Below are 12243 nucleotides of genomic sequence, written 5' to 3' on the forward strand. Positions count from 1 at the left end.
TGTAAAAAAATCGGAGAGTTCTTAATCCCCGTGTTGCGCTTACCCAAATCTCAACACGTGGATTCAGATTTTATATAGCTATAGCATGTACATCCCCGATCTTGTTTTTAAACGACACTTCTTTTCTTTTACACATTGCAATATACAACATTATAACACACGTCTTATTTTTTGGTTTTACTCTCTATGCTGTACATCTTTAATGACATCTTATCTGTTGATTTATATACTTGATATTTAAAACTCAAAGTATCCTTAATGCACATATTGTTCTCACCCAAACCCTGACACGTAGATTCAGGTTTCACATGACAGCATTTAACTGTACATATCCAGACCATAACTGCAAAAATCACTTTTTCCTGTTAACCACTGGGTACGGCAAGTAAATGAATAAATGTGATACCCATATATTGTCTCTTAATATAAATTTTACATATGCTGTCGTACATCGTCGTGTTCTCAACCCACGTGTTCCGCTCCCCTAATTGACAGAGTCAGCGTGTAGATTTCTTTGTCATTTCTCAGCTTTTATGGAAAATAAAATCATAGACACATTTATATGTATTTAATAAAGAAGAAATTTTTACATCACTCTTCTTTTCTCTTACCATACTCTATATATACATGTATGTCGATGACACACTAATTACAACCTTACTCCACCTGTTGCTACCCTGTCCCTCAACACTTGGATTCGAACAACACGCATACATAATACGCATGTATCACAGATTGTCGACTGCTAAACCAATTTATTTTTTTCTTAGACGTATGCCGTACTGTATAAACATGTATATATATATTATGCATCGACATATTTTGAATGAACACGCGTGGAGTATCATAACCTTACGTTTAATTTATATCACAAAGTATGACTATGTTTTCCCCTTACACGTATCTTATACATATACCCCTTAGCATGTGGAGTCAAATAACACATAACACGTTTATATATTGAACTACATATATAGGGGCCTACTTAGTAGTAGATATATAAGATTTATTTACTTGATTGGTGTTTTACGCCGTACTCAAGAATATTTCACTTATAGGCCTACGATGGCGGCCACCATTATGGTGGGGGGAAACCGGGCAGAGCCTGGGGGAAACCCACGACCACCCGCAAGTTGCTGGTTCACCTTCCCACGTACGGCCGTACAGGAAGCCAGCATAAGCTGGACTCAGATAAGATGCGATGACAGAAAATAGCATGTTCTTAAGCTGTGCCATGTTAGTATGTTTTTTGGCATGTTTAGGTTATCGAACCAGTCAGAAAACTCCACGTCTGTTGGATCTCGAATCAGTAATTGAAAAGTAAATTAAAAGTGACACAGCAATAATTGTTTTGTACAGGCATCATGCCAAAGGTAGTTGAAAACACAACGAAAATGTTTGCTTTACACACACGACAAACGGGTGTATGGTCAGAGTTGTTTGGTTTCCCGCGTTGTGTGTTTTCATTGGATAATACAAAGATACATTCAGTGGCTTTATTTTGACCTGCATATCATTTGTGGCAAATCTGAATCGATCATGTTCCGATAATGACAGCACAGCTAAACTGTCATTTTTTGTCTGTTTGTGTTATTGACAAGAACGTTGGTTAAGCGGACCTATGAAGAGGTTAGTTCATTTTTAGGAAAATGCGCTTGAAATAGATTTATGTCAGAGAAGAGCGGTAAATGTTCCTTACGTCTACCGTCAGTTCGAGATTTGGGGCTGTTTCTCTACGTAACTGTCGCGACTGCGTTGCTCGATAAGAGTTACCCCCTGCATTCCGCAGCTAAAATCCCAACTGACCTTGTTGGGTATGATTTAGGTTTAGGGCGCCTAGAAGTTCGACTCATTAAATGAGGTTTCGTAGGTTGGTTTACCGCTGATATAACTTTTAGCCCCCAAAAAAGGTAGTATAAGTTGCATACGTAACAAAATTACTTATTCAGTGGCCACAAAATTTAATGCATGAAGTCAACGCATTTGTGATTGGTGTAAGCGATCGCCAGTCTCAATGTGAAACGCAACTCCCCTTGATGCCGTCCCTAGTTATGCTCTGGTAGGTACCGAAGTGCGCGGGATAAGAGGGAGAAAAGACGAAGTGAAAAGTTTCTAACTTTATATGTCTTTGACAAAACTCAGACGCCTTGGGTTTAAGGATGAAATCCTGCAGTATTTGAACAAAGCGAATATTTTAACATGTAAGGTGAGATGAAAGTTGTCCGAACTGTTGCTTGGGTGTGAAACATTTCTTAATGAGATTAGTTTTCGGTTTCCAAGCAGGCATTTCGGCCTAATGTTGTTGAAATAGGGGAGGTAACCAGGTGGGGTGGTACTGTGGTCTCCATTTTCAAGCTCTTTAGCTCGGTTTTTATACCTTCCCTGTTAGACAGAGCACTACATACAATATAGAACTGTAATTCTAAAAGTTCTACATGGAAAAGAAATATTGAACAGTGAAACGTCCAACTTTGTAAGCAAAGCCTGAGCCATTCCAAATACAATATAACGTGCCTTAGTTTATTAAAAGGAAGAAGTTGTTTCATTGGTTGGACACTAAATGGGAAACAGTTCATTCCATTGGTCTTTGATGGCAGCCATTCAAATCTTAATATTTTTACGGATTAGTGTCCAGATGTATTATGTATGCATAATTTACTACCCCTCTATATATTGGTAAATTGAGTTTAAAAAATATTGGAAAAGAGCACGTTAATCTGAGTAAACTAAAACAAGGCACTTAAAATTACAAGATAATGAGGCCTGAGGCATGCATATCGTCATAAAAGCAGAATCCTGGAGTTATTTTTTTAAGTTTCCAGACAATTTAAGGCATGGATTTACAGTACAAGACGAAAGATTTTGTACCCACCAAAAACAGTCGTATGTAGGTCTGCTTAGGCATATTACCAATGAAAGCTAAGAGAGAAATACAGCTGAACACAAAAGATTTGGCTACTATGGGCGCCACAGTCGACTAACACCTGAAGGTTTATTGTAAATGTATTTATATTGTACACGACTATGTAGGCATAGGCTAATCAGAATGCCGACAATAACAGACATTTGTCATCGGTATTAATTTAGAATACCCCGGGGAATAGAATGATGTTTATTGTGAAGCAGACAGAGGAAAAGATTAGTGGATAAATATGAAATTTTGTGATAAACACACGAAGCCTAACACCGGATAAGGCTATAACTTACCAGTCAGTTGGAAATACCTGGACAAAGATCAAATTCATCGTCTGAAAACTGCTGAGAGATGTCTGAACATCGTCCTCTATGGGTTCAAATTGATTATTATAATTATAAATCCTTTATAATAGTTTGGCAAGCTATGTCATCACCGCCGGAGCCCTACAAGTGCAGCCGGCTACAGGGCAGTATATTATATATTCATTTTGTGGATTTAAAATCATTGTTATATTTCTCAGAAGCCCTTCAGGTAATACACTGTTTAAATAAGTTATAATTGTTGTAGGACCAGTAGCGAAATCTGGGCAGTAATGTTTGAATTCAGAGTTGGCTAAAATCACAATTTATTCCTTTAGTCTACTTGGAGAAGTGTCACATAACTTTTTTTTTATACTGACAATAAACCATGATCTGAAATGAATTTTTGTTTCATCATTTAACTTCACATCATTCACTTTTGTCAGTAACACCTTGGAAAAGAAGTAAACTGCACATATCGATCGTTGACAAGTAGAGTTTTACTCCATCAATAAATGCTTGTCACCAAGGACAAAAAAAAAACATAGTGCGAGAAATGCACACATTTTCTGCCCATGGCCAAAATTGAATCTACAGGTCCTGCATCCTTATAATTATGCATTTATATATTTTATGATTATGTATTTATATGTTGGTGTTTTAGGCCATCCTAAAGAGTACATTCCACTCTGGTTGGAGACAGTCGGCTGAACCCCACTACCATCTGCAAATTGTCATCTTAGCAATTGGAATCAATAAATAAATTGGAATGCTTCGAAATGCATTTTCAGCCATTTTATATGCATAATATAAAATGTATATAGCTGACATCTAGGCGAGAAGCTAGTCCTGCAAATTCATGAACTGGGATAAATATAGATCTGCGTCCATGTATTTAGCAATATCATGCCTCCGTTGACTGATTTTTTAGAAGCTCAGATATAGTTCAGTTTTTTTTCAGAGTACTTTGCTGTCAGTGACATCTTAAATTTTAAGCACAAAATTAATAATACATGTTTTACAAAGAAATCGTTAGATTTTTTCAAATTTCTACCCATGTAATTTTCTAGAAGAGCCCTCCTCACCATCCCTGCCTCCCATAGTTTTGTCAGATTTTGGTGAATCTTGGTGAACGTCATGTTGAATGTAAAGATGTGCATGTGATCTTAGGGTTAAGTTGCATCGATATCCCCTGTCAAGACATGATCTTCACTTCAGAAGAAGACGTGCTTACAAACACAACTCCTTGGATTTGGACAGATTTTGAAATAAACCGAATGGATATCTACCGATATTATACTGAAACACTACACTGTTTACCCATTTCTGACTACAATGTACAGGATAGTAAACTTTGAACTGTTAGTGTTTGGACTCTTGGAGAGTAGGGCGGTGCACATGTATCTCAATGTACAGTATATGTCCCATAGTACACACTTGTACAATACAGTTGACTGAAGATTTACTTTCATTTCAGGACTTGTTGTCCAGAAGTCAGTTGGAGTTGTTACATCATGTTGGCCTGGGTAATCAAACTGTCAAGGAGACTATACGCAGAGCATGCCATGAAGTCGCTCCAGTTCCAACAAATGTAGGTTATGAAATGCCAGTTGAAATGAATCCCTAGAGTTAGTAATAATAATAATAATAATAATAATACACATGAACATGTTTTAGGAGAACACTTGGATGGTGTGCATGTCATATGCTGATTGGTTGGTAACACATACAGAACTGCTTAGAGGAAAGGTATTTCATTGGGAAGTTTATTCAATTAATCCAAGCAGCACACGCACAATTCCAATTAAATCAGTGATTATCTAAGACTTACATTTTATTAAATCACGTCAAACGTTTGGTATTATGATATTTTATTGTGGTATGAAAAATTCAACATAAGATGACTTTCTTCTTAAAGTAGGATACAATATTAAACGACACGTCAAACTTGGAATTACTGATTGTCGCAAATTTTTGGTGTTAAAGCATGTAAAATGTTGATTTAGAAATAGTTCAATTTTTTTATAAAACATACATGTTTCTGCTGAAACTGTTATAGTTTCCAAGATCTTAGTTAAGAATCATTTAGAGACATTTTTCTGGACTGAAATGATTCATGTCACGTTGTGGTTTGTGAAGTCTACCATAATCTTCAACATTTTGGATTGAACCCTTCCCACTTTCTGATCAGCAATAAAAGACCACAGAAAATTGTGTTCCTGACAGCTTTTCCTGGAAGTCAGTATCATTATATTTTGTGTACTTTTAACTTGCTCTAACAGGGAATAAAGATATTTGTGTTGATGTTGTTGTGCTATGTGCATGTTATTACAGAAGACTATGTGTTTTTAAAATGATTGAAAATCAAACCTCTGCATTTAATTTTATCACTAACTGTTTAAACATTCTTTGCTGGGAATCCATTAGATATTAGTGTATTGTTTTCCCTGAATGCTCTCCTTACAAAGGTGCGTTCAGATTTGAGGTTCAAGATGACCCCAAGTTCTCAAAGTGATTTGGTACTTTAAATGCTTTCACTTTTTCATTTAGGCTCTCCAGATGTGGAAGGATCATAAAGACCACTCAGGGTTTTTCAAAACCTCATTACCAGGGCTGGATAAGGTACTGCATGGGGGCATCCCACTGGGCTCTATTACTGAGGTAATCAGCTATTTCTACGATGACGATATTAATAATATGGTGTATTTTCAGAATGTAACAACATATTTTAATTTTCCAATTTCCCCACGTTCATTGGACTGAGCATATTGTTTCTGTACAGATATTTTCTGTAAAGCTTGAAAGAAGCTTGAAAGACTTCCAATCCTTAACCATCTTGCAATCACTAAATTGAAGTCAAATTTCAGATAGGCATAATTCCAAACAGAGATATATGAACGCACACATGTACATGTACCCTTTTTCTTCTGATTATTGGGACACCTGGTCTGCTCTTTTTAGCCAATATATGTGTAACTCTAGCAGGAGTATTTAGTTTCTGTTTTTCTCACGTGGTTACTTTTCCAAAAAGCTGGGACAGAAAGGTAATATTGTGCTTTCAACACTACTATTATCTGTCCCAAAATTAGAACAATTAGGTAGACACTATCCAACACCTCTTGTTATGTGTTCTTTTAAAATGTATCAAAGGTTAGTAACTTCAGAAATATTGATTTTTAATATGGGAGTGAATTAACATGTCGGTACAACTTATGTTATAGTTTTTTAAAATAGATTCAGTCAGATTTCCTTTTTGGTTCTTGAAATGCTTGAAAATGTTTCGATTTTTCAAAGCCGTGAAAGTCCTTGAAAGACAGTGTATTTTGTGATGCTCTTGAAGGTACTAAAATGTTTTAAAGTGAAATATCGAAATAGAATATTTTCTAAATGGACTGATATATATATCAGTCCATTTAGAAAATATATATAAACATGTATATATACATGTAAGCATCAAAAATAGTATCCATAAATCTCCAGAATAGTCTTTGAAAGTTTTGAAAAAAAATAGGCTATTAAGTCTTGGAAAGCCTTTCTAAAACTATTTTTAGACCTGATTTGGGAAGTACCAGTGAATAGTATAAATTTGGCTTTTTGTACTTTCCACCGTTGATGCATTGTGATGATAAGATAGCTGTAATATTGGCAGTTTTAAGTTTAACTATACATCACAAATTGTGATGTTCATTCAGATAGCCGGTCCCTCAGGCTGTGGGAAGACCCAGTTCTGTCTGCTCCTCTCCACTTTGGCCACATTACCCACCCAGATGGGGGGCCTAGGGGGTTGTGTGCTCTACCTGGACACAGAATCAACATTTTCAGCAGAAAGGTAAATCATATACTGTGAGAGTTTGGTATTGATGAAAGTATTGACATAAAAGAGAAAATTATGTATAGGAGTGTGGGGACTGTGTTGACTGATAAAATTATACTTTTTGTTAAGCCCTAAATGTGGTTAATCCAAACAATGTAGTTTTTGTCTCCAAGATTAAATTGAAAATGTGCATAAATTGTACTGAAAGTTGCTCTTTCACATTCGAAAAGGTTGAGGAATGAGGGTAGTCAACTGAAAATTTAGCAGCTGCATTTGAACTGGATGCCTCAGTGGTGAATGTCTAATTGGATCAGAGAGAAGCTTTCTGAATTCCTCAGCCAGCAAGGGCTACCATTTTTCACTGTTCTAATAAACTGACATGGGTACAAAGCAGAACAGTTTAAGATTTACTGTTGTTTGCATAAATACAAAAATGTCCAGTGCCTTTTTACATGTATGTTATGTGAACTCTTTTTAAGATTTGTTGAGTGTACAGATGGCCCTTTTCTTTGGTGGAATTATAAATCAGTAAAGGAGATTTCAAGTTTGTCTTCACTCTTTTTTTTAGGTTAGTAGAAATAGCAGAAAGCAGGCATAGGAGTTATTTCACAGAGCCCAGACTGGTGGAGTTGACGGAAAGTGTATATGTCTCTCAGGTACAGACCTCCTCAGAGCTCCTGTCTAGGTGAGTGGCCGGTATTATGTCCTTACTGGTAACGGACAGTGTGTACATGGTTCCTAGGTGGTCCAGGTTAGTGATCATTGTGTTTTGGCTATTATTGTTAACAGGAAGAGTGCATACCTATCAGGTAGTGTGCTTCAGGTACAGTGTAAGTCTTAGTGTTACATCCATTAGTGCTATTGCAGTGTTATTCTCACTGCTGTTTGTCGTAGTAGCTGAGATGTCAGCAGCAACATTTGAAGGAGTATATTATCCTTAAGTAAAGTGCCTTCTCAGTTACCTCCCTTAAGTTTCACAATTGAATTATAACTGTGATATTAACATGAGCGTTTGGGTAGTAAGTTGTCAGTAGTTGTTGATACCAGAAATAAATAAGCACATTCTGTGATTTTCTTCATTCCTTTGTGTAACAGTTATCAACTTGGAAAGTGTGAAACGTAATTAGTTTCCTTGATCAATATTACATAATTCACAGCATAACTATGACTGAAAGGGATCTTTTGTTCACATCCATTGGAATGAATTGATGATCATGGCATAACGCCACATCAGCAATAATTCGTCCATATCATGGCGTTACCCTTTTAAATAATACATTGATTCCTATATAGAAATAAGAATATGTTTGCACCTGTAAATTGAGTAGCTGACACCACCTGTATCCTTGAAAAGATGAAAGCTGGGGTGGATTACTAAGCTTGTTTGAAATGTGCAGTACACTTTGAAATGTGCAGTACACTTTGAAATGCGCAGTACACTTTGAAATGTGTAGTACACTTTGAAATGTGCAGTACACTTTGAAATGTGCTGTACACATTGAAATGCGCAGTACACTTTGAAATGTGCAGTACACTTTGAAATCGCAGTACACTTTACAGTCACTACACCCATGTAGTGACATTATTGTGTATTTTGTACATTCAAACTGTAATGACTAGACTTCTTAAGTTATTCATGTTTAGGATGTTTAAGATTAAATTTATAGAGTTAGATGGCCTTCTGAATGTGAATAAATTTGAAAAGGAATGAAACACTAGTTGCATGACTATCACAAATTAATATTTGTACCCATCATTTCTTTTTCTTCAGTATTTCCATGTGACAAAGGCAATAAAATAAGTGGCTTCATGATTTTCTTTTGTTTAAAATATATAATAGTATTATGGTTAGTTAGGGGGTGGATACATGACCCAACGGTTTAGGTCAGCAACTCCAGCCATGAGCCAGAGTTTGGTGCTTTACCCTCAACATTCCTGTTTCCTACTCTCAACATTCCTGTTTCCTACTGACCACTATCATATAGTGTGAAAAAACTGATCACAAAGAAAAAATAAATAAACAAATGAATATTGTTACTTCTGGATTTTATTTTCTTGGGGTAGAACAGATTCTGAAAATAGGTGCTGAAATAGGGTTTCAAACCAGTCTGACATCAAGGAAGTGAAAACAACGTCACGTAACTTCTCCTGGGAATTTTTTAAAGCAAACAGTGAATTTTACACTGACAAAAGTAATGTGATGTCACATTTCTTTTTCGTGATCTCTGTAAGCAACTGAATATATTTCATTGTTAAATGAATTTTGTAGCCCAGGCTCCGGAATACGAAGGGATCTTAGACTTAAAATCAGTATTGCCGTCATTAAATTTGGTATGTTCCTTTCTGTTAGTTTGAGTGAAGTTTATTTTACAATAACTTACCGAGAATTTTCATTATCCTGCAATGTTTTGACCTTTTTACTAAGGAAATATCTATTTTAACGAGATTTTGGAATTTTGACATAAGTCTAAGATCGCTTCGTGATCCTAGGGCCAGAGCCAAGTTATTTCAAAATATATTGGGACAGAGCCAGACGTAATCTCGCGAATAAAATTACCTCCTTTCAAGCGTTTATATTCAGAGAGTTATCTCCCTTACTTTTCTCAGCCGTCAAATTAGATCCAGAGTGGTCTCCCCTACACCATATTGCGTCAGAAAAATTGGAAATGATGTGTTTAACTGTACTCAGAAGCTCAAATTTCATTACCCTAAGTTATGTTTTATGTTTTAAGGATTGCCGTGTCAACATGTATATGTACTTCAAGTCCCTCAGAAAATGGAATAGTTTCTGTATGCCTAAATCATATGAAATATGTCTTTTTTGACACAGTAAATGGTCTGGAAATTAGGTCTTGTGTGTGTTATATGTGCTTGACATACTGGTTACTTCCCTTGATATAGGCTTTAATGGTTGATTGATTGATTGGTGTTGATTGGTTGATTTGGAAATTTTTCACTTTAAAGTTTTGTGTTACGAAGTCGTGTTTGTTGGGTAGAGGAATCCATATTGCCCCGTGTAAACCACCCATCTTCACGAGATACCTGACAAATCTCAGTGTTCAAGGTCATGGTAGTCGCCATGTGTCCATCCTGTCACCTGTTTTCGTGAACAAGACATTAGCAGTATTCAGCCGATCAACTCTATAGTTACACTTTGGCTTTGGTTCAGTGAGAGAACCGTTTGGATTGATTTTTATCACTCCATGTAATCTCCCCTAATTCTTTTAATTTTGGGGATACCTGGTCTGCTCTTTTTAACCAAGATACATGTAATTGTAGCAGGAATATTAAGTTTCTTTTTTCACATGGTTAGTACATCTAGTGGCCAACATATTCATATCTTTACTTTCCCAAACAACTAAGGAATGTCATTATTACTTTCAGCACTACATATATCTGCCAGAAAATTAGAAGAAATAGGGTAGTATCATCAATCTTGGATGTTTTGGCCGCCAGACCTGTTCTTATGAACTGTTTTCAACCAATTAATGTTCACACTTACACAGTGACACCCACTGAGAATTGCAATTTGTCGTGTAATAACATTGTAATAGGGAATCTCTCAGTGCAACCCCCCTTTCCAAAAAATAAAGAATAACAAAAAAAAAGATTGCGTTTGGCTCTCTCTCTAGCCCTTTCACCATGCCTCTAATTGTATTTCAGGGTTTTGGCCTTAACATTCCACTATGTATCTTTGTGGATATTATATATATATACATGTACAGTGTATATTTATTATACCGTGTGACTTGTGCAGGGGTGTGAAATTAATTAATAGATGGGTACTTCAGTTCTGTGTATGGATATACTGGGATGTGAATATATGACATTCAGTGCACATTCCAGGTCTAACACTTGACACAATTATGCCTTCATCTGGCTTGTACATTTATGTCCTCTTCTAGCATTATATTTTCCATGTGTTTATAAGTTAATAATTTATATATTATTGACATTACCAGGGAAGTATCCAGGGCTATGTGTATTTTGATACCGCTAACAGGTTTAAACCACATGGGCGCCCAAATCCGTACCCCAAACATAATTAAGTAACATTTTAATTTGTAAATATAATTATAAGTATTTTGCATATTTAATAACGAATATCTCATGATATAACTCACAAGTGCATTATGAGACAACGGTAGACTTGCTTTGTTAGTGGTTTTGGATAGTTTTGTGGTCTGAATGCATCCCAGTAATAATGACATGTAATAGCTGGTGTAGGCAAAGAAAAAGTATACCAGGTAAGTCTTTGCTTACTGTACAAACTTTATTGATTATGATATCGTTATAACAGAAAAAATAAATAAAACTTTAACGGTTTGTGATATGCTGTTTGAAAGAAATTTTAATACTGTTAAATAATTTTCAGGTGGTGGTGGTGGGGGGGGGGTAATCAAGTTTCATCCAACATGCATACATTTTTCAACTTTTTGTATTACGATACGTTACAATAATTTTAGTGTAGATTCTTTACTGCTTAGGTTTGATAATTTTTTTGAGTGTTAAACTATTTTTCTGAGATTTTGTTCAATGTTTTCAGTGGAACCATCCACATTTTGATTCCTCTCCCTTTCCTCTAGGCATTTATCTAGATGAGCATTTTATCTAGATAGAATTAAGTAGCTGCCCCAGGTGCTCATGGCATGTGTGAGGGCCTGTTTTCTAGCTCTGCCCTGATGGGAAGGGGGAGGGGGGACTATAGCAGGGCATGTCAGGCTGACCCCCACCCATCTCACCCCCTCAGCCAGGGCCCTGGAGCAATGTGGCCCCAATCTGAGGACCAGCTGGGCGACTATTTGTAAATTGTATATTTGCTCAGTGGTCTGTGAGTAAATCGAATTTCCTACTCCCTCACAAGTGCACAGTAAGATCTGAGATGTCAGGTATTTGAATGGTGCTGAAGCCCTGGGTTGATCTATCTCCCCCTCACAATCACCCCCTCCTCCCACCCTTAGGTTTCCCTACTATTCAATCTGGAGTGCTGTATTTATTTGGGGACTATTCTCCCCTGGTTTACACAGTTGTCTGCTCCCTTCTAAACCTCAGCTTTCTGTTTGTCCACCTCCAATTTTCTCAATGTAAAGAACATAGCTATACGAATAGGATAATGTAGATAGCATATCTGATGTTTAAACACGGAATTAAAAGAAAAAAATTTGAGATATTTCTGTAAATATGCCAACATCCATTAAGGTCCAGAACTCCAG

General features: G+C 36.3%; 1 protein-coding gene across 1 annotated transcript in view; it reads left to right on the plus strand.

The window, feature by feature from the left end:
* Positions 1 to 2075: 2075 nt before the first annotated feature.
* LOC135468239 (DNA repair protein RAD51 homolog 2-like) overlaps positions 2076 to 12243 on the plus strand; it is a 115963-nt gene continuing 105795 nt past the window's right edge. The window contains exons 1-5 of the mRNA XM_064746381.1: positions 2076 to 2206; positions 4694 to 4807; positions 5767 to 5877; positions 6909 to 7045; positions 7599 to 7715. Of these exons, the coding sequence (XP_064602451.1) occupies positions 2123 to 2206; positions 4694 to 4807; positions 5767 to 5877; positions 6909 to 7045; positions 7599 to 7715 (563 nt within the window). The 5' untranslated portion in view covers positions 2076 to 2122. The remainder of the gene's footprint in view (positions 2207 to 4693; positions 4808 to 5766; positions 5878 to 6908; positions 7046 to 7598; positions 7716 to 12243) is intronic.

Source organism: Liolophura sinensis, chromosome 6 (assembly GCF_032854445.1).
Source record: "Liolophura sinensis isolate JHLJ2023 chromosome 6, CUHK_Ljap_v2, whole genome shotgun sequence".
In the NCBI taxonomy this organism is placed as follows: domain Eukaryota; kingdom Metazoa; phylum Mollusca; class Polyplacophora; order Chitonida; family Chitonidae; genus Liolophura; species Liolophura sinensis.